At 49.3% G+C, this 22,623-nt stretch overlaps 1 protein-coding gene across 2 annotated transcripts in view; it reads right to left on the bottom strand.

The window, feature by feature from the left end:
• The window catches only part of LOC134983501 (zinc finger protein 271-like), a 56,683-nt gene that overhangs the window by 13,346 nt on the left and 20,714 nt on the right, over window positions 1-22,623 (bottom strand). For both annotated transcript variants that reach the window (XM_063949165.1, XM_063949166.1), the window contains exons 3-4: window positions 22,249-22,366; window positions 22,072-22,169 (exon numbers count right to left, since the gene is read on the bottom strand). In XM_063949165.1, coding sequence (XP_063805235.1) covers window positions 22,072-22,169; window positions 22,249-22,366 — 216 coding nt within the window. The remainder of the gene's footprint in view (window positions 1-22,071; window positions 22,170-22,248; window positions 22,367-22,623) is intronic.

Raw genomic sequence — 22,623 nt, 5'->3', positions numbered from 1 at the left:
CTAAAAAAAAAAAAAAAAAAAAGGATTTTAATACCTACCGGTAAATCCTTTTCTATGAGTCCATAGAGGATGCTGGGGACACCAAAAGAACTAAGGGGTATAGATGGGATCCGCAGGAGACATGGGCACTTTAAAACTTTCAAAGGGGCGTGACCTGGCTCCTTCCTCTATATCCCTGTCCAGACTCAGTTTGGAACTGTGCCCAGAGAGACGGACATTTCGAGGAAAGGAATTTACAACAACAAGGTGAGCATAATACCAGCTCATGCCATAAACATGCTGTATAACATGGCATTCAACTGAACACATCAACAGACATGAACCAAAAAAGTTCAGCGACTAGCTGAAGAACTCCAACACAACCTGTGTGCAACCAAAACGAAACTGCAGATACAATACGCACTGGGACGGGCGCCCAGCATCCTCTACGGACTCATAGAAAAGGATTTACCGGTAGGTATTAAAATCCTATTTTCTATTTCGTCCTAGAGGATGCAGGGAACACCAAATGAAACAATGGGTTATACCAAAGATCTATAGCGGGCGGGAGAGTGCGGATGACTCTGCAGCACCGAATTACCAAACTTTAGGTCCTCATCGGCCAAGGTATCAATCTTGTAAAACTTAGCAAACGTGTTTGACCCCACCAAGTAGCAGCTCGGCAAAGCTGTAAAGACGAGACACCCCGGGCAGCCGCCCAGGATGAGCCCACTTTCCTAGTGGAGTGGACCTTAACCGAATTAGGCAATGGCAATCCTGCCGTAAAATGAGCCCGCTGAATAGTTTGACAGATCCAGCGGGCAATGGTCTGCTTAGAAGCAGGACACCCAATCTTATTGGGAGCATATAGGACCAACAGAGCCTCTGTTTTCCTAATAGGAGCCGTCCTGGCGACATAAATCTTCAAGGCTCTGACCACATCCAGAGACCTAGACTCAGCCAAACAGCCAGTAGCCACTGGCACCACAATAGACTGGTTGATATGAAAAGAGGAAACCACCTTTGGCAGGAATTGTTGCGGAGTCCTCAATTCTGTTCTATCCTCATGGAAAATCAAATAAGGGCTCTTGTGAGACAAGGCCGCCAACTCAGACACCTGCCTAGCATATAAAATGACCACTTTCCAAGTGAGGAATTTCAACTCCACCTTACGTACCAATGTGATTGAAGGAACGTTAACACCACGTTAAGGTCCCAAGGTGCCACCGGAGGCACAAAGGGAGGTTGAATGTGCAACACCCCTTTTACAAAAGTCTGGACCTCAGGAAGTGAGGCCAACTGTTTCTGAAAGAAAATTGACAATGCAGAAATCTGCACCTTTATGGAGCCTAATTTCAGGCCTGCATCAACTCCATTTTGTAGAAAATGGAGAAAACGTCCAAGGTCAAATTTCGCCACTGGACCTTTCTTGGACTCGCAACAGGAAATATATTTCCTCCAAATACGGTGATAGTGCTTCGACGTTACACCGTTCCTAGCAAGGATCAGAGTAGGTATGACTTCATCGGGAATACCCTTTTTAGCTAAAATCTGGCGTTCAATCGCCATACCATCAAACGTAGCCGCTGTAACTTGTGATAGACGAACGGCCCCTGCTGTAGCAGGTCCTCGCGAAGAGGAAGAGACCAAGCCTCTTCTATTAGTAATGCCCGAAGATCCGGGTACCAAATTCTCCTTGGCCAGTCTGGAACCACAAGGAGTACTGGAACCTTTGTTATTTTCAAGATCCTCAGAACCTTTGGTATGAGAGGAAGCGGAGGGAATATGTACACCAACGGAAACACCCATGGTGTCGCCAGTGCATCCACTGCCGCAGCCTGAGGGTCCCTGGACCTGGAACAATACCTCAGAAGTATCTTGTTAAGGAGAGATGCCATCATGTCTATATGGGGACCCCCCCCCCCAAAGACTTGTCATTTGTGTGAAGACCTCTTTATGGAGGCCCCACTCCCCTGGATGGAGATCGTGACTGCTGAGGAAGTCTGCTTCCCAGTTGTCCACTCCTGGAAGGAACACGGCCGCCCTGACGGTATATGTACACCACAGCCGTGACATTGTCCGATTGGATTAGGACAGGCAGATTTTGAAGAAGATGTTTCGCTTGTAGAAGGCCGTTGTAAATGGCCCTCAACTACAGAACGTTTATGTGAAGATGAGTTTCCTGATTTGGCCATCTTCCTTGGAAGTTTTCCCCTGTGTGACTGCTCCCAAACCTAGGAGACTTGCATCCGTGGTTACTAGGATCCAGTCCTGGATCCCGAACCTACGTCCCTCCAAGAGGTGAGAGCTTTGGAGCCACCACAGGAGTGATATTCTGGTGTGTGGAGACAAAACTATTCTCCGGTGCATATGAAGGTGAGACCCTGCCCACTTGTCCAACTGAAATAGTCTGGCATGGAACCTCCCAAACTGGAGGGCCTTGTATGCCGCCACCTTTTATCCCAGCAACCGAATGCATTGATGGATAGAGACCGTTGCTGGTTTCAGGATGAGTTTTAGCAAACTCTGAATTTCCAGAGCTTTCTCCATGGGAAGGAACACTCGCTGCTGGTCCGTGTCCAGTATCATACCCAAGAACGCCAACCACGTCGTCAGGACCAACTGTGATTTTGGCAAGTTTAGGAGTCAACCATGCTGTTGAAGGATCGGCAGGGACAGTGAAATATCCTGTAGCAACCGGTCCTGGGATCTCGCTTTTATCAGGAGATCGTCCAAGTACGGGATAATTGTGACTCCTTGCTTGCGAAGGAGAACCATCATTTCCACCATCACTTTGGTGAAAATCCTCGGAGCAGTCCTGGATTGCAAATCTCAGGTAACTTTGATGAGGGGGATAGATGGGGACATGTAGGTATGCATCCTTTATGTCCAATGACACCATAAAGTCTCCCTCCTCTAGACTGGAGATCACCGCTGTGAGAGACTCCATCTTGAATTTGAATTTCTTCAGGTAGAAATTGAGAGATTTTAGATTTAGGATAGGTCTGACCAAGCCATACGGCTTCGGTACCACAAACAGGCTTGAATAAAAAACCTTCCCCCTGTTGTGCCAGGGGGACCGGGACCATCACCTGATTGTGACAGTATTTTTGTATCGCTCCACAGACGAGAGCCCTGTCTGGAAACGAAACTGGTAAGGTTGATTTGAAAAACCGTCGAGGGGGAACGTCTTGAAACTCCAGTTTGTACACTTGGGACAGAATTTGCAAAACCCAAGGGTCGAGGCCCGAGCGAGCCCAGACCTGACTGAAGAGCTTTAGACTTTCCCCCACCGGCGTGGTCTCCTGTTGGGGAGACCTGGCGTCATGCGGTGGAAGTGGCAGAAGCCGGGGAGGACTTCTGCTCCTGGGAACCCGAGGAGGCGGGTATTCTCTTACCTGTTCCCCTACCTCTGGTAGCAAGGAAGGAATTATCTCCTATGTTTATTGGGCCGAAAGGACTGCATTTGATAGTGGGGTGCCTTCTTTTGTTACGTAGGAACATAAGGCAGAAAAGACGACTTACCCGCAGTGGCCGTAGACACCAGATCAGTCAGGCCATCCCCAAATAGCTCACCACCTTTGTATGGAAGAGACTCCATATTTCTCCTGGAGTCAGCATCAGCATTCCACTGGTGAGTCCAAAGCGTTCGCCTAGCTGCTACCGACATAGCATTGGCTTTAGCACACAGAAGGCCAGAATCTCTTGCAGCCTCCTTTAAGTACGCAGCCGCGTCTCTGATATAACCAAGCGTCACTAGGATGCTATCTTTATCAAGCGTATCTAAGTCAGAAGATAAACTGTCTGCCCACTTTTCAATAGCGCTACTTACCCACGCTGAGGCAATGATAGGCCTTAGCTGTGTACCTCTGGTTGTGTAAATAGCTTTTATGGTAGCCTCCTGCTTATGATCGGACGGTTCTTTCAGGGCCGTTGACTGAGAGGCCGGGAGAGCTACCTGTTTAGATAAGCGCGCTAGGGCTTTGTCTACTGTGGGGGCAGTCTCCCATTTTTCCCTATCAGCAAGGGGAAAGGGGTACGCCACCGTGATCCGTTTAGGAACCTGAAATTTCTTATCAGGGCATTCCCAGATTTTATCAAAGAGAGCGTTGAGTTCAAAAGAAGGTGGGAATATAACGGACCGCTTCTTTTCTTTATACATAAGGAACCTTGTTTCAGGAGTAATAGGCTCCTCTGTGACATGTAAAATGTCCTTCACTGCAACAATCATATACTGAATACTCTTTGCTAATTTTGGGTCTAATCTAGAATCAGCATAGTCGACATCGGTATCCGAGTCCGTGTCGGTGCCTGTGTCAACTAACTGGTCACTACCACGTTTGTGCGACCCTGAGGGGTCTTGGACCTGCAATAAAGCGTCCTCCATAGATCTCTTCCACGCTAGGTTTTGAGATTCCGTCTGTTCAAACTTCTGATTAAGAAGGGAGACATTAGCATTCAAAGTAGTCAACCAATCAGCAGTCGGAAGTGCCGACAGGGCCACCCCCATAATACTTGGTGTCCCTAACATATTATCCCCCTGAGAGGAATAATCTGCCTCAGACATGTTGCCTATAGGGGACAGATACACAAATATAAGCCTGTAGGGAACACAGAGGGAAATAGCCAGCTCACACCCCAGCACTAAATCACAGGTCTGTAAACACCCGTGAGTGCCTGAGAGCTGCAGCACTTTTATATATATTAATAAATGTGCCCCCCCCTTGTTTTTTAGCCCCCTGGTGCTTGCTGAGCAGGAGAAAGGACCAGCGTGGCTGCGGCTCGAGGAGGGAGGAAATGGCGCCGAGTATAGTGAGCAGTGAGGACGAAGCACCGCCCCCGTAATGGCGCACTACTATCCCGCTTTATTTAATCATTTATTTATCCTGGCGGGGGTTAGGACAGTGCCCCAGGCACTTAATGTCCCCTCTGGCCAGTATAGTGAGGTATATGCTCCCCAGGGCGCGGCCCTCCCCACGTCCTGCACCCAGCGGTGGTGTCTGTGTGGGAGCATGGCGCGCACTGTGCTTTCCTCGCTGTGCGGTACCTCCGAATGCCGTCAGTATGAAGAGATGTCTTCTTTATTCTTCTACTCACCTGTCTTCTGGCTCTGAAAGGGGGTGACGGCAGGCTGTGGGAGCGAGCATCCGAGCATACCCAGCGTTCATCTCCCCTCACGTGCAGATGCATCCTGTCAGCAGCAGCAGAGCCCTGTAACTCATCCGAAGTAGGTCTAACTTCTCTCCCCTCAGTCCCACGAAGCAGGGAGGCTGCTGCCAGCAGTGCTCCCTGAAAATAAAAACCTAACATAAAGTCTTTTCAGAGAAACCCAGTAGCGCTCCCCGAGTGCATCCAGTCTCCTGGGCACAATTCTAAAACTGAATCTGGGGAGGGGCATAGAGGGAGGAGCCAGGTCACGCCCCTGTCAAAGTCTTAAAGTGCCCATGTCTCCTGCGGATCCCGTCTATACCCCTTGGTTCTTTTGGTGTCCCCAGCATCCTGTAGGACTAAATAAAAAATAAGATTTTACTCACCGGTAAATCTATTTCTCGTAGTCCGTAGTGGATGCTGGGAACTCCGAAAGGACCATGGGGAATAGCGGCTCCGCAGGAGACTGGGCACAACTAAAGAAAGCTTTAGGTCACCTGGTGTGCACTGGCTCCTCCCACCATGACCCTCCTCCAAGCCTCAGTTAGGATACTGTGCCCGGAAGAGCTGACACAATAAGGAAGGATTTTGAATCCCGGGTAAGACTCATACCAGCCACACCAATCACACCATATAACTTGTGATCTAAACCCAGTTAACAATAACTATGTACAAGTATTGCAGACAATCCGCACTTGGGATGGGCGCCCAGCATCCACTACGGACTACGAGAAATAGAATTACCGGTGAGTAAATTCTTATTTTCTCTAACATCCTAGTGGATGCTGGGAACTCCGAAAGGACCATGGGGATTATACCAAAGCTCCCAAACGGGCGGGAGAGTGCGGATGACTCTGCAGCACCAAATGAGAGAACTCCAGGTCCTCCTCAGCCAGGGTACCAAATTTGTAGAATTTTGCAAACGTGTTTGCCCCTGACCAAGTAGCAGCTCGGCAAAGTTGTAAAGCCGAGACCCCTCGGGCAGCGCCCAAGATGAGCCCACCTTCCTTGTGGAATGGGCTTTTACTGATTTAGGATGCGGCAGTCCAGCCGCAGAATGCGCCAGCTGAATTGTGCTACAAATCCAGCGAGCAATAGTCTGCTTAGAAGCAGGAGCACCCAGTTTGTTGGGTGCATACAGGATAAATAGCGAGTCAGTTTTCCTGACTCTAGCCATCCTGGAAACATACATTTTCAAGGCCCTGACTACGTCCAGTAACTTAGAATCCTCCAAGTCCCTTGTAGCTGCAGGCACTACAATAGGTTGGTTCAAGTGAAAGGCTGATACCACCTTAGAGAGAAACTGGGGACGAGTTCTCAATTCTGCCCTATCCATATGGAAAATCAGATAAGGGCTTTTACATGACAAAGCCGCCAATTCTGATACACGCCTGGCCGAAGCCAAGGCCAATAACATGACCACTTTTCACGTGAGATATTTTAGATCCACGGTTTTTAGTGGCTCAAACCAATGTGATTTTAGGAAACTCAACACCACGTTGAGATCCCAAGGTGCCACTGGAGGCACAAAAGGGGGCTGTATATGCACCACTTCTTTTACAAATGTCTGAACTTCAGGTAGTGAAGCTAGTTCTTTTTGGAAGAAAATCGACAGAGCCGAGATCTGTACCTTAATGGAGCCTAATTTTAGGCCCATAGTCACTCCTGACTGTAGGAAGTGCAGAAATCGACCCAGCTGAAATTCCGCTGTTGGGGCCTTTCTGGCCTCACACTAAGCAACATATTTCCGCCATATGCGGTGATAATGTTTTGCAGTTACATCTTTCCTGGCTTTAATCAGCGTAGGAATGACTTCCTCCGGAATGCCATTTTCCTTCAGGATCCGGCGTTCAACCGCCATGCCGTCAAACGCAGCCGCGGTAAGTCTTGGAACAGACAGGGTCCCTGCTGCAGCAGGTCCTGTCTGAGCGGCAGAGGCCATGGGTCCTCTGAGATCATCTCTTGAAGTTCTGGGTACCACGCTCGTCTTGGCCAATCCGGAACCACGAGTATTGTTCTTACTCCTCGTTTTCTTATTATTCTCAGTACCTTTGGTATGAGAGGCAGAGGAGGGAACACAAACTGACTGGTACACCCACGGTGTCACTAGAGCGTCCACAGCTATCGCCTGAGGGTCCCTTGACCTGGCGCAATATCTCTCTAGTTTTTTGTTTTGGCGGGACGCCATCATGTCCACATGTGGCCGTTCCCAACGATTTACAATCAGTGTGAAGACTTCTGGATGAAGTCCCCACTCTCCCGGGTGGAGGTCGTGCCTGCTGAGAAAGTCTGCTTCCCAGTTGTCCACTCCCGGAATGAACACTGCTGACAGTGCTAGTACGTGATTTTCCGCCCATCGGAGAATCCTTGTGGCTTCTGCCATTGCCATCCTGCTTCTTGTGCCGCCCTGTCGGTTTACATGGGCGACTGCCGTGATGTTGTCTGACTGGATCAGTACCGGCTGGTGTAGAAGCAGGGGTTTTGCCTGAATTAGGGCATTGTAAATGGCCCTTAGTTCCAGAATATTTATGTGTAGGGAAGTCTCCTGACTCGACCATAGTCCTTGGAAGTTTCTTCCCTGTGTGACTGCCCCCCAGCCTCGAAGGCTGGCATCCGTGGTCATCAGGACCCAGTCCTGTATGCCGAATCTGCGGCCCTCTAGAAGATGAGCACTCTGCAGCCACCACAGCAGAGACACCCTGATTCTTGGAGACAGGGTTATTAGGCGATGCATCTTAAGATGCGAACCGGACCATTGGTCCAACGGGTCCCACTGAAAGATTCTGGTATGGAACCTGCCGAAAGGAATTGCTTCGTAAGAAGCCACCATCTTTCCCAGGACTCGCGTGCAGTGATGCACCGAGACCTGTTTTGGTTTCAGGAGGTCTCTGACTAGAGATGACAACTCTTTGGCTTTCTCCTCCGGAAGAAACACTTTTTTCTGGACTGTGTCCAGAATCATACCCAGGAACAGTAGACGTGTCGTCGGAACCAGCTGTGACTTTGGAATATTCAGAATCCAACCGTGCTGGTGTAGCACCTCCTGCGATAATGCTACTCCTACCAACAACTGCTCCCTGGATCTCGCTTTTATTAGGAGATCGTCCAAATACGGGATAATTAAAACTCCCTTTTTTCAAAGGAGTATCATCATTTCCGCCATTACCTTGGTAAACACCCTTGGTGCCGTGGACAGTCCAAACGGCAGCGTCTGGAATTGGTAATGGCAATCCTGTACCACAAATCAGAGGTACTCCTGGTGAGGATGGTAAATGGGGACATGTAGGTAAGCATCTTTGATGTCCATGGATACCATGTAATCCCCCTCTTCCAGGCTTGCAATAACCGCCCTGAGCGATTCCATCTTGAACTTGAATTTTTTTAGATATGTGATCAAGGATTTCAAATTTAAATTGGGTCTCACCCAACCGTCCGGTTTCGGTACCCCGTCCTTGTTGAAGTAGGGGCACCTTGATTATCACCTGCTGGGAATACAGCTTGTGAATTGCCGCTAGCACAGCCTCCCTGTCTGAGGGAGTATTTGGCAAGGCAGATTTTAGGAACCGGTGGGGTGACGACGCCTCGAATTCCAGTTTGTACCCCTGAGATACTATTTGAAAGATCCAGGGATCCACCTGTGAGCGAGCCCACTGATCGCTGAAATTTTTGAGACGGCCCCCCACCGTACCTGGCTCCGCCTGTGGAGCCCCACCGTCATGCGGCGGACTTGGAAGAAGTGGGGGAGGACTTTTGCTCCTGGGAACCTGCTGTTTGTTGCAACCTTTTTCCCCTACCTCTGCCTCTGGACAGAAAGGACCCGCCTTTTCCTCGCCTGTTTTTCTGGGTCCGAAAGGACTGTACCTGATAAAACGGTGCCTTCTTAGGCTGTGAGGGAACATGGGGGAAAAATGCTGACTTCCCAGCTGTTGCTGTGGAAACTAGGTCCGAGAGACCATCCCCGAATAACTCCTCACCCTTATAAGGCAAAACTTCCATGTGCCTTTTAGAATCTGCATCCCCTGTCCACTGCCGAGTCCATAAGCCTCTCTAGCAGAATTGGGCAATGCACTTATTTTAGATGCCAGCCGGCAGATCTCCCTCTGTGCATCTCTCATGTATAAGACTGAGTCTTTAATATGCTCTATGGTTAGCAGAATAGTGTCCCTGTCTAGGGTGTCAATATTTTCTGACATGGAATCTGACCACGCAGCGGCAGCACTGCACATCCATGCTGACGCAATAGCTGGTCTAAGTATAATGCCTAAGTGTGTGTATACAGACTTCAGGATCGCCTCCTGCTTCCTATCTGCAGGCTCCTTGAGGGCGGCCGTATCCGGAGACAGTAGTGCCACCTTTTTTGACAAACGTGTGAGCGCTTTATCCACCCTAGGAGGTGCTTCCCAACGTGCCCTACCCTCTGGCGGGAAAGGGTACGCCATTAGTAACTTTTTAGAGATTACCAATCTTTTATCGGGGAAAGCCGACGCTTCTTCACACACTTCATTTAATTCTTCCGATGGGGGAAAAACTACGGGTAGTTTTTTCTCCCCAAACATAATACCCTTTTTAGTGGTACCTGGGTTTATATCAGAAATGTGTAACACCTCTTTCATTGCCTCAATCATGCAAAGAATGGCCTTAGTGGACATTAGATTTGACTCATCGTCGTCGACACTGGTATCAGTATCCGTGTCGACATCTGCGTCTGCCATCTGAGGTAGCGGGCGTTTTAGAGCCCATGATGGCCTTTGAGACGCCTGGGCAGGCACGAGCTGAGAAGCCGGCTGTTCCGCATTTGGCATGTCGTCAAATTTTTTGTGTAAGGAGTCGACACTTGCACGTAATTCATTCCATAAAACCATCCACTCAGGTGTCTGCCCCGCAGGGGGTGACATCACTTCTATAGGCATCTGCTCCGCCTCCACATAATTTTCCTCCTCAAACATGTCGACACAGCCGAACCGACACACCGCACACACACAGAGAATGCTCTAACAGAGGACAGGACCCCACAAAAGCCCTTTGGGGAGACAGAGTGAGAGTATGCCAGCACACACCAGAGCGCTATATAATGCAGGGACTAACTGAATTATGTCTCCTATAGCTGCTATTATATTTACTGCACCTAAATTTAGTGCCCCCCCCCCCCCCCCCCCCATCTCTTTTTAACCCTTTTCTGTAGTGCAGACTGCAGGGGAGAGCCAGGGAGCTTCCTTCCAGCGGAGCTGTGAGGGAGAAATGGCGCCAGTGTGCTGAGGGAGATAGCTCCGCCCCTTTTTTTGCTGACTTTTCTCCCGCTTTTTAATGGATTCTGGCAGGGGTATTTATCACATATATAGCCTCTGGGGCTATATATTGTGATATATTTGCCAGCCAAGGTGTTTTTATTGCTGCTCAGGGCGCCCCCAGCGCCCTGCACCCCCAGTGACCGGAGTGTGAAGTGTGTATGAGGAGCAATGGCGCACAGCTGCAGTGCTCTGCGCTACCTTGGTGAAGACTGATGTCTTCTGCCGCCGATTTTCCGGACCTCTTCTTGCTTCTGGCTCTGTAAGGGGGACGGCGGCGCGGCTCCGGGAACAAACACCAAGGCCAGTTCCATGCGGTCGATCCCTCTGGAGCTAATGGTGTCCAGTAGCCTAAGAAGCCCAATCTAGCTGCAAGCAGGTAGGTTCGCTTCTTCTCCCCTTAGACCCTCGGTGCAGTGAGCCTGTTGCCAACAGGTCTCACTGTAAAATAAAAAACCTAACACATACTTTCTTTCTAGAAGCTAAGGAGAGCCCCTAGTGTGCCTCCAGCTCGGCCGGGCACAAAAATCTAACTGAGGCTTGGAGGAGGGTCATGGTGGGAGGAGCCAGTGCACACCAGGTGACCTAAAGCTTTCTTTAGTTGTGCCCAGTCTCCTGCGGAGCCGCTATTCCCCATGGTCATTTCGGAGTTCCCAGCATCCACTAGGACGTTAGAGAAATAGGATTTTAAATCCTTTTCTCCTAGTCCGTAGAGGATGCTGGGGTCCACTTCAGTACCAGGGGGTATAACGGTTCTGCAGGAGCCATGGGCACTTTAGGACTTTTCAAAGGGTGTGAACTGGCTCCTCCCTCTATACCCCTCCTCCAGACCTCAGTATAGGAACTGTGCCCAGGGAGACGGACATTTTTCGAGTTAAGGATTTACTTTTAAGTTAATGGTGACTTATTGTGTAACTACAAAATTAACAACTGCAGGTAAAGTACGCACTGGGTCGGGTGCCCAGCATCCTCTACGGACTAGGAGAAAAGGATTTACTGGTAGGTATTAAAATCCTATTTTCTCATATGTCCTAGAGGATGCTGGGGTCCACTTCAGTACCATGGGGTTATACCAAAGCTCCAGTACGGGCGGGAGAGTGCGGATGACCCTGCAGCACCGATTGACCAAACTTGAGGTCCTCATCGGCCAAGGAATCAAACTTGTACATTTTAGCAAACGTGTTTGACCCTAACCAAGTATCCGCTCGGCAAAGTTGTAATGTTGAGACCCCCCGGGCAGCCGCCCAGGACGAGCCTATCTTTCTAGTAGAATGGGCCTATCTTTCTAGTAGAATGGGCAATCCTGCCGTGGAATGAGCGTGCTAAATCGTTCCTCTGATCCAGCGCGCAAAAGTCTGCTTAGAAGCAGGACCCCCAATCTTGTTGGGAGTATACAGGAACAACAGAGTCTCTGTTTTCCGTAACCTAGCTGTTCTAGCGACATAAATCTTCAAAGCTCTAACCACATCTAGAGACTTTGATTCAGTGAACGTGTCAGTAACTACTGGCACCACAATAGGTTGGTTTATGTGGAAAGAAGAAAACCACCTTTGGAAGAAATTGCTGGCGAGTTCTCAACTCTGCCCTATCTTCATTGAAGATCAGGTAAGGGCTCTTGTGAGACAAGGCCCCCAACTCAGACACCCGCGTTGCGAATGCCAAGGCCAAAAGCATCACCACTTTCCAAGTGAGAAACTTCAACTCTATCTCCTGTAGAGGTTCAAACCAATTTGATTGAAGGAACTGCAATTCCACAGTAAGGTCTCATGGTGCCACAGGAGGCACAAATGGAGGCTGGATGTGCAGAACCCCTTTCACGAACGTCTGAACTTCTGGAAGGGAGGCTAATTGTTTTTGAAAGAAAACTGATAAAGCCGAAATCTGGACTTCGATTGAAACCAATCTAAGGCCCGCATCAACACCAGCCTGCAGAAAATTGAGAAAACGTCCTAACGCAACTCTTCCGTAGGAGCCTTCTTGGATTCACACCAATATACATATTTTCTCCAAATACGGTGGTAATGTTTAGACGTTACTCCTTTTCTGGCCTGAATAAGAGTGGGGATGACTCCATTGGGAAAACCCTTTCGGCTAGGATCCGGTGCTCAACAGCCCTGCCGTCAAACGTAGCCGCGGTAAGCCTTGATACACGCACGGCCCCTGCTACAGTAGGTCCTCGCGAAGAGGAAAAGGAACTCCTGAAGATCTGGATACCAAGCCCTCCCTGGCCAGTCTGGTGCAATGAGGATTGCTCGAACCCTTGATCTTCTTATGATTTTGAGAACTTTTGATATTATTGGAAATGGAGGGAAGACATATCGACCGAAACACCCACTGGGTCACCAGTGCATCCACTGCTATTGCCTGAGGGTCTCTCGACCTGGAACAATATCTTTGAAGCTTCTTGTTGAGACGAGATGCCATCATGTCTACTTGAGGAATTCCCCAAAGACTTGTCACCTCTGCGAAGACTTCTTGGTGGAGGCCCCACTCTCCTGGATGGAGATCGTGTCTGCTGAGGAAGTCTGCTTCCCAGTTGTCCACTCCCGGAATGAAACTTGCTGACAGAGCTCTTGCATGTCTTTCTGCCCAGAGGAGGAACTTTGTCACCTCTGCCATTGCCGCTCTGCTTTTCATTCCGCCCTGACGGTTTATGTACGCGACTGCTGTTACATTGTCCGACTGGATCTGCACGGGTTGAGCTTGAAGAAGATGTACCACTTGTAGAAGGCCGTTGTAAACGGCTCTCAATTCCAGCACGTTTATGTGAAGGCAGGTTTCCTGACTTGATCATTTTCCTTGGAAAATTTCCCCCTGTGTGACAGCTCCAAAGCCTCGGAGACTTCCATCCGTGGTTACTAGGACCCAGTCCTGAATCCCGCACCTGTGTCCCTCTAACAGGTGAGAACTGTGTAACCCCCACATGAGCGAAATCCTGGCTTTGGAGTACAGGATTATTTTCCGGTGCATGTGTAGGTGGGATCCGGACCACTTGTCCAACAGGTCCCACTGGAATACTCTGGCATGGAATCGGCCAAACTGTATGGCCTCGTAGGCCGCTACCATTTCCCCCAACAACCGAATGCATTGATGGTTTCAGAATATGTTTGACCATTCTCTGGATTTCCAGAGCCTTTTCTACTGGAAGAAATACCCTCTGTACTTCTGTGTCCAGTATTATCCTCAGAATGGACGACGACAAGATTGTCCTATTGCGACTTTTGAAAATACATGATCCAACCGTGTTGTTGGAGTATTGACAGGGAGAGTGCAATGTTCTGCACCAACCGTTCCCTGGATCTCGCTTTTATCAGGAGATCGTCCAGTTAAGGAATTATATTGATGCCTTGTTGTCAAATGAGGAACATCATCTCTGCCATCACCTTGGTGAATACCCTTGGTGCCGTGGAGAGTCCGAACTGCAATGTCTAGAACTGGTAACAACAATGCTGTACTGCGAATCTCAGATAAGCTTGGTGAGGAGGATAAATGGGAACATGTAATGTCTACTGACACCATGAAGTCCCCTTCCTCCAGACTGTAAATCACTGCTCTCAGAGATTCCATGTTGACTTGAACCTTTTCAGGTAGAGATTCTGATTTTTCAGGTTTAAATTTGGTCTGACCGAGCCGTCCGTCTTTGGAACTACGATGAGGCTTGAATAAAACTCTTCTCCTTGCTGTGACAAGGGTACCAGGACAATGACTTGATCCGGACATAATTTTTGAATTGCAGCTGTCACTACTTCTCTGTCTGGAAGAGAAGCTGGCAAGGTCGATTTGAAAAAACGGCATGGGGGGGGGGGACCTCTAGAAACTCTAGTTTATATCCATGGGACACTATTTGTAAGACCCATGGGTCCAGGCCAGATTGAAGCCAGATCTGACTGAAAAATTTCAGGCTTGCTTCCATCCGAGCGGACTCCCGCAAGGGAGCCCCAACGTCATGCTGCATATTTGGCAGAAGCAGGGGTTGAATTCTGCTCATTCTATCCTGGAGACGCTGCAGGCTTTTTTTATTTATTATTTTTTTAGCCGAAAGGACTGCATCTGAGAGTGATATTTATTTTTCGCCTGTGCAGGAGCATAAGGCAAGAATGCCGACTTACCTGCGATAGTCGCAGAGACTAAAGCATCCAGCCCAACTGCAAATAAGGCCTCACCTTTATACGGGAGAGCCTCCATATTTCTTTTGGAATCTGCATCAGCATTCCACTGGCGAATCCACAACGCCCTCTGAGCTGAGACTGCCATGTTAGCGGTTTTTGTACCCAAGAGCCCAATATCTTTCATGGCCTCTAGCATGTATGCAGCAGCGTCTATTGATATGACCTAACATTAGGAGTATCTCGTCTCTATCTATTGTGTCAATTTCCGATGACAGGTTATCTGACCATTAATAGCACTACTCACCCATGCGCAATGCAATGGTAGGCCTGAGCAGCGTACCATTGGCCACATAAATAGATTTTAACGTAGTCTCCAACTTGCAGTCTGCCGGCTCCATTAGTGAAGCCGTCCCAGGCGCAGGGAGAATCACCTTTTAGATAACCTTGACAGGGTACTGTCTAACACCGGGGGTGACTCCCATCTTTTCCTGTCCTCTGCCGGGAAAGGATAAGCAACCTGAATCTTTTTGGGAATCTGAAATTTCTTTTTAGGGTTTACCCAAACTCACCCAAATAATAAGAATTTACTTACCGATAATTCTATTTCTCGTAGTCCGTAGTGGATGCTGGGACTCCGAAAGGACCATGGGGAATAGCGGCTCCGCAGGAGACTGGGCACAAAAGTAAAAGCTTTAGGACTACCTGGTGTGCACTGGCTCCTCCCCCTATGACCCTCCTCCAAGCCTCAGTTAGGATACTGTGCCCGGACGAGCGTACACAATAAGGAAGGATTTTTGAATCCCGGGTAAGACTCATACCAGCCACACCAATCACACCATATAACTTGTGATCTAAACCCAGTTAACAATAACTATGTACAAGTATTGCAGACAATCCGCACTTGGGATGGGCGCCCAGCATCCACTACGGACTACGAGAAATAGAATTATCGGTAAGTAAATTCTTATTTTCTCTGACGTCCTTGTGGATGCTGGGACTCCGTCAGGACCATGGGGATTATACCAAAGCTCCCAAACGGGCGGGAGAGTGCGGATGACTCTGCAGCACCGAATGAGAGAACTCCAGGTCCTCCTTAGCCAGGGTATCAAATTTGTAGAATTTTACAAACGTGTTTTCCCCTGACCACGTAGCTGCTCGGCAAAGTTGTAAAGCCGAGACCCCTCGGGCAGCCGCCCAAGATGAGCCCACCTTCCTTGTGGAATGGGCATTGACAGATTTTGGCTGTGGCAGGCCTGCCACAGAATGTGCAAGCTGAATTGTACTACAAATCCAACGAGCAATAGTCTGCTTAGAAGCAGGAGCACCCAGCTTGTTGGGTGCATACAATATAAACAGCGAGTCAGATTTCCTGACTCCAGCCGTCCTGGAAACATATATTTTCAGGGCCCTGACTACATCCAGTAACTTGGAATCCTCCAAGTCCCCAGTAGCCGCAGGCACCACAATAGGTTGGTTTAGGTGAAACGCTGAAACCACCTTAGGGAGAAATTGAGGGCGAGTCCTCAATTCCGCCCTATCCGAATGAAATATCAGGTAAGGGCTTTTATAGGATAAAGCCGCCAATTCTGATACGCGCCTGGCTGAAGCCAGGGCCAACAGCATTACCACTTTCCATGTGAGATATTTTAAATCCACTGTGGCAAGTGGTTCGAACCAATGTGATTTTAGGAATCCCAAAACCACATTGAGATCCCAGGGTGCCACTGGAGGCACAAAAGGAGGCTGTATATGCAGTACCCCCTTTACAAAAGTCTGGACTTCAGGAACTGAAGCCAATTCTTTCTGGAAGAAAATCGACAAGGCCGAAATTTGAACCTTAATGGATCCTAATTTTAGGCCCATGGACAGTCCTGTTTGCAGGAAATGCAGGAAACGACCTAGTTGAAATTCCTCTGTCGGGGCCTTCCTGGCCTCGCACCACGCAACATATTTCCTCCAAATACGGTGATAATGTTGTGCAGTTACCTCCTTCCTGGCTTTGATCAGGGTAGGGATGACTTCATCTGGAATGCCTTTTTCCTTCAGGATCCGGCGTTCAACCGCCATGCCGTCAAACGCAGCCGCGGTAAGTCTTGGAACAGACAGGGTCCTTGCTGAAGCAGGTCCCTTCTTAGAGGTAGAGGCCATGGATCCTCCGTGAGCATCTCCTGAAGTTCCAGGTACCAAGTCCTTCTTGGCCAATCCGGAGCCACGAGTATAGTTCTTACTCCTCTCCGTCTTATAATCCTCAGTACCTTGGGTATGAGAGGCAGAGGAGGGAACACATACACTGACTGGTACACCCACGGTGTTACCAGAGCGTCCACCGCTATTGCCTGAGGGTCCCTTGACCTGGCGCAATACCTGTCTAGTTTTTTGTTGAGGCGGGACGCCATCATGTCCACCTTTGGTTTTTCCCAACGGTTTACAATCAATTGGAAGACTTCTGGATGAAGTCCCCACTCTCCCGGGTGGAGATCGTGTCTGCTGAGAAAATCTGCTTCCCAGTTGTCCACTCCGGGAATGAACACTGCTGACAGTGCTATCACATGATTTTCCGCCCAGCGAAGAATCCTTGCAGCTTCTGCCATCGCTCTCCTGCTTCTTGTGCCGCCCTGTCTGTTTACGTGGGCGACTGCCGTAATGTTGTCCGACTGGATCAACACCGGCTGACCCTGAAGCAGAGGCCTTGCTTGACTTAGGGCATTGTAAATGGCCCTTAGTTCCAGGATATTTATGTGAAATGACGTTTCCATGCTTGACCACAAGCCCTGGAAATTTCTTCCCTGTGTGACTGCTCCCCAGCCTCTCAGGCTGGCATCCGTGGTCACCAGGACCCAGTCCTGAATGCCGAATCTGCGGCCCTCTAGAAGATGAGCACACTGCAACCACCACAGGAGAGACACCCTTGTCCTCGGAGACAGGGTTATCCGCTGATGCATCTGAAGATGCGATCCGGACCATTTGTCCAGCAGATCCCACTGAAAGGTTCTTGCGTGGAATCTGCCGAATGGAATCGCTTCGTAAGAAGCCACCATTTTTCCCAGGACCCTTGTGCATTGATGCACTGACACTTGGCCTGGTTTTAGGAGGTTCCTGACTAGCTCGGATAACTCCCTGGCTTTCTCCTCCGGGAGAAACACCTTTTTCTGGACTGTGTCCAGAATCATCCCTAGGAACAGCAGACGTGTCGTCGGAATCAGCTGCGATTTTGGAATATTTAGAATCCACCCGTGCTGTCGTAACACTACTTGAGATAGTGCTACTCCGACCTCTAACTGTTCCCTGGACCTTGCCCTTATCAGGAGATCATCCAAGTAAGGGATAATTAAGACGCCTTTTCTTCGAAGAAGAATCATCATTTCGGCCATTACCTCGGTAAAGACCCGGGGGGCCGTGGACAATCCAAACGGCAGCGTCTGAAACTGATAATGACAGTTCTGTACCACAAACCTGAGGTACCCTTGGTGAGAAGGGCAAATTGGGACATGGAGGTAAGCATCCTTGGTGTCCAGAGACAACAAATAGTCCCCTTCTTCCAGGTTCGCTATCACTGCTCTGAGTGACTCCATCTTGAATTTGAACCTTTGTATGTAAGTGTTCAAGGATTTAAGATTTAAAATAGGTCTCACCGAGCCGTCTGGCTTCGGCACCACAAACAGCGTGGAATAATACCCCTTTCCCTGTTGCAGGAGGGGTACCTTGATTATCACCTGCTGGGAATACAGCTTGTGAATGGCTTCCAATACCGCCTCCCTGTCGGAGGGAGACGTTGGTAAAGCAGACTTTAGGAACCGGCGAGGGGGAGACGTCTCGAATTCCAATTTGTACCCCATAGATACTACCTGCAGGATCCAGGGGTCCACTTGCGAGTGAGCCCACTGCGTGCTGAAATTCTTGAGACGGCCCCCCACCGTGCCTGAGTCCGCTTGTAAGGCCCCAGCGTCATGCTGAGGACTTGGCAGAAGCGGGGGAGGGCTTCTGTTCCTGGGAAGAGGCTGCCTGATGCAGTCTTTTTCCCCTTCCTCTGCCCCGGGGCAGAAATGAGGAGCCTTTTGCCCGCTTGCCCTTATGGGGACGAAAGGACTGAGCCTGAAAAGACGGTGTCTTTTTCTGCTGAGAGGTGACCTGGGGTAAAAAGGTGGATTTCCCAGCCGTTGCCGTGGCCACCAGGTCCGATAGACCAACCCCAAATAACTCCTCCCCTTTATACGGCAATACTTCCATATGCCGTTTGGAATCCGCATCACCTGACCACTGTCGCGTCCTTAACCCTCTTCTGGCAGAAATGGACAGCGCACTTACTCTTGATGCCAGAGTGCAAATATCCCTCTGTGCATCTCGCATATATAGAAATGCATCCTTTAAATGCTCTATAGTCAATAATATACTGTCCCTATCCAGGGTATCAATATTTTCAGTCAGGGAATCCGACCAAGCCACCCCAGCACTGCACATCCAGGCTGAGGCGATTGCTGGTCGCAGTATAACACCAGTATGTGTGTATATACTTTTTAGGATATTTTCTAGCTTCCTATCAGCTGGTTCCTTGAGGGCGGCCGTATCAGGAGACGGTAACGCCACTTGTTTTGATAAGCGTGTGAGCGCTTTATCTACCCTAGGGGGTGTTTCCCAACGCGCCCTAACCTCTGGCGGGAAAGGGTATAATGCCAATAATTTTTTAGAAATTATCAGTTTTTTATCGGGGGAAACCCACGCTTCATCACACACCTCATTTAATTCATCTGATTCAGGAAAAACTACGGGTAGTTTTTTCACACCCCACATAATACCCTTTTTTGTGGTACTTGTAGTATCAGAAATGTTCAAAACCTCCTTCATTGCCGTGATCATGTAACGTGTGGCCCTACTGGAAGTCACGTTTGTCTCCTCACCGTCGACACTGGAGTCAGTGTCCGTGTCTGGGTCTGTGTCGACCATCTGAGGTAACGGGCGCTTTTGAGCCCCTGACGGTGTTTGAGACGCCAGGACAGGTACTAACTGATTTGCCGGCTGTCTCATGTCGTCAACAGTCTTTTGTAAAGTGCTGACGCTATCACGTAATTCCTTCCATAAGACCATCCAGTCAGGTGTCGACTCCCTAGGGGGTGACATCACTATTACAGGCAATTGCTCCGCCTCCACACCATTTTCCTCCTCATACATGTCGACACAAACGTACCGACACACAGCACACACACAGGGAATGCTCTGATAGAGGACAGGACCCCACTAGCCCTTTGGGGAGACAGAGGGAGAGTTTGCCAGCACACACCAGAGCGCTATATATAATGTATAGGGACAACCTTATATAAGTGTTTCTCCCTTATATAGCTGCTGTATAGATTCTTATGCCAATTTAGTGCCCCCCCCCCTCTCTTGTTTTACCCTGTTTCTGTAGTGCAGGACGGCAGGGGAGAGTCAGGGAGACGTCCTTCCAGCGGAGCTGTGAGGGAAAATGGCGCTTGTGTGCTGAGGAGATAGGCTCCGCCCCCTTCTCGGCGGCCTTTCTCCCGCTTTTTTAAGGAAAACTGGCAGGGGTTAAATGCATCCATATAGCACAGGAGCTATATGTGATGCATTTTTCGCCATCCAAGGTGTTTTTATTGCGTCTCAGGGCGCCCCCCCCCCCCCAGCGCCCTGCACCCTCAGTGACCGGAGTGTGAAGTGTGCTGAGAGCAATGGCGCACAGCTGCGGTGCTGTGCGCTACCTTGTTGAAGACAGGACGTCTTCTGCCGCCGATTTTCCGGACCTCTTCTGTCTTCTGGCTCTGTAAGGGGGCCGGCGGCGCGGCTCTGGGACCTATCCATGGCTGGGCCTGTGATCGGTCCCTCTGGAGCTAATGTCCAGTAGCCTAAGAAGCCCAATCCACTCTGCACGCAGGTGAGTTCGCTTCTTCTCCCCTTAGTCCCTCGATGCAGTGAGCCTGTTGCCAGCAGGACTCACTGAAAATAAAAAACCTAACTTAAACTTTTTCACTAAGCAGCTCAGGAGAGCCACCTAGTGTGCACCCTTCTCGTTCGGGCACAAAAATCTAACTGAGGCTTGGAGGAGGGTCATAGGGGGAGGAGCCAGTGCACACCAGGTAGTCCTAAAGCTTTTACTTTTGTGCCCAGTCTCCTGCGGAGCCGATATTCCCCATGGTCATGACGGAGTCCCAGCATAGACAAAGAACGTCAGAGAAAGAGTATTTAGCTCCTGAGAAGGAGGGAAAGTTACATTAATTTTTTTTTCTTTATAAAACTAAGCCGTCTTCTGAGGTACAGGAGGGGCTTCCGTAACTTTTATAGCAACAATTATGTATTGAATGCTTTTTGCCAAATTAGGATCTATTCCCCTGGGATCACTATCGTCGACACAGGGATCAGAGTCCGTGTCGGTATCAGTATGTATTATTTGAGCAAATGATCTCTTATGTGACCCAGAGGGGTCCCCTGTGGATGAAAAGGCAGAACCATAAAAAAAATCACATCTTCCACTGATTTTCTCCAGCTCTCTGCATGAGACTCAGACTTATCCAACCTCTTACTGATATGATGCACACTATCACGTAATTCTTTCACCCATTCAGGCTCATGGTGTGCCGGCAGCACCACCGCATTACAACTCTGTGTCCCTAAAATGGCTTCCTCAGGGGAAGAACTCCCTGCCTCAGACATGTCACACGAGTGCACAATCACACCACAGACAATCCGGGGCTTATAGGGGACAGACCCACAGTAAAATCTGTCAGAGGGAAACAGATAGGAGCAGCCAGTTCACAACCCAGCGCCAGTAACACAATGTCTGTGAAAACACAAAATGCCCACTGACATGCAGCGCTTTTTATGATGTAAATACACACTATAAAGCACCAATTTCACTGTGCCCCCCGTTTTGCACCCTGATACTTGTATTCAGTAGTGGAGGACCAGCGTTGTCTCTGCAGCCTGAGGAGAGAGAGAAAATGGCGCTGAGCAGTGTGCTGGATGACTGAGGATGAAGCCCCGCCCCTGCAATGGCGCATCTCTCCTCAGCATTTATGAGGTAAATTTATTATACTGGCGGGGGTAGGGCTGTGCCTCGGCATCTTATGTCCTATTTCTGCCAGTTCTGTAGGTTATATGCTACCCAGGGTGCCCCCCCCCCCCCCTCCAGCGCCCTGCACCCTGCAGTTCCTGTGTATGATGCCAGCAGTCCTCCCTGAAAATAAAAAACCTAACATAAGTCTTTTCAGAGAAACTCAGTAGAGCTCCTCAGAGTGCATCCAGTCTGCCTGGGCACATTTCTAAAACTGAGGTCTGGAGGAGGGGCATAGAGGGAGGAGCCAGTTCACACCCTTGAAAAGTCTTAAAGTGCCCATGTCTCCTGCGGAACCGTCTATACTCCATAGTCATGAAGTGGACCGAAATATCCTCTAGGACGTATGAGAAACAAAAACCACTATATTGACATTTGCATACAGTGAGATTATTCAGTATAACATCAGTGTATAAGACACACAGCTTCTCTACAGATCATATAGTGACAGTCACTTTGGTATATTGCTGAGACCCTAAATCCCACCTACCCGATCCTCCTGTGGGATCCTGTGATTCTCCTCTGTACAATCCTGGGAATACAGAGGACGGGGACATCTCTCTGGGGTATCTCTGTTACTGGGCCCATCTGTAGGAGACACACAGTGACTGAGTACAGTGTATATATGTGATTATCAGATGATGTGTGTATATAGGGGGCCCCATACCTGCTCTCCCCTGTACAATACATGACAGTCTCCTCTTACGCAGTGATGTGAGGGGCCGATGATTCTCCATCATCACGTCCTTGTACAGACCCCTGTGTTCCTCTATATACTCCTCCTCCTGCATGGAGACATAGACAGTGACATCCTGACACCTTATAGGAACCTGACTCATACAGTGATACAGTCATCACCCAGACACATCCCCTGGTGTTACTGTATAATGCCCCATTCCCAGCATTCACCTCTCCAGCCATCACCCAGACACATCCCCCGGTGTTACTGTATAATGTCCCATTCCCAGCAGTCACCTCTCCAGTCATCACCCAGACACGTCCCCTGGTGTTACTGTATAATGTCCCATTCCCAGCAGTCACC

Source organism: Pseudophryne corroboree, assembly GCF_028390025.1.
Source record: "Pseudophryne corroboree isolate aPseCor3 chromosome 3 unlocalized genomic scaffold, aPseCor3.hap2 SUPER_3_unloc_16, whole genome shotgun sequence".
Taxonomy (NCBI): Eukaryota; Metazoa; Chordata; class Amphibia; order Anura; family Myobatrachidae; genus Pseudophryne; species Pseudophryne corroboree.
This window is presented reverse-complemented; position numbering and strand designations above follow the sequence as displayed.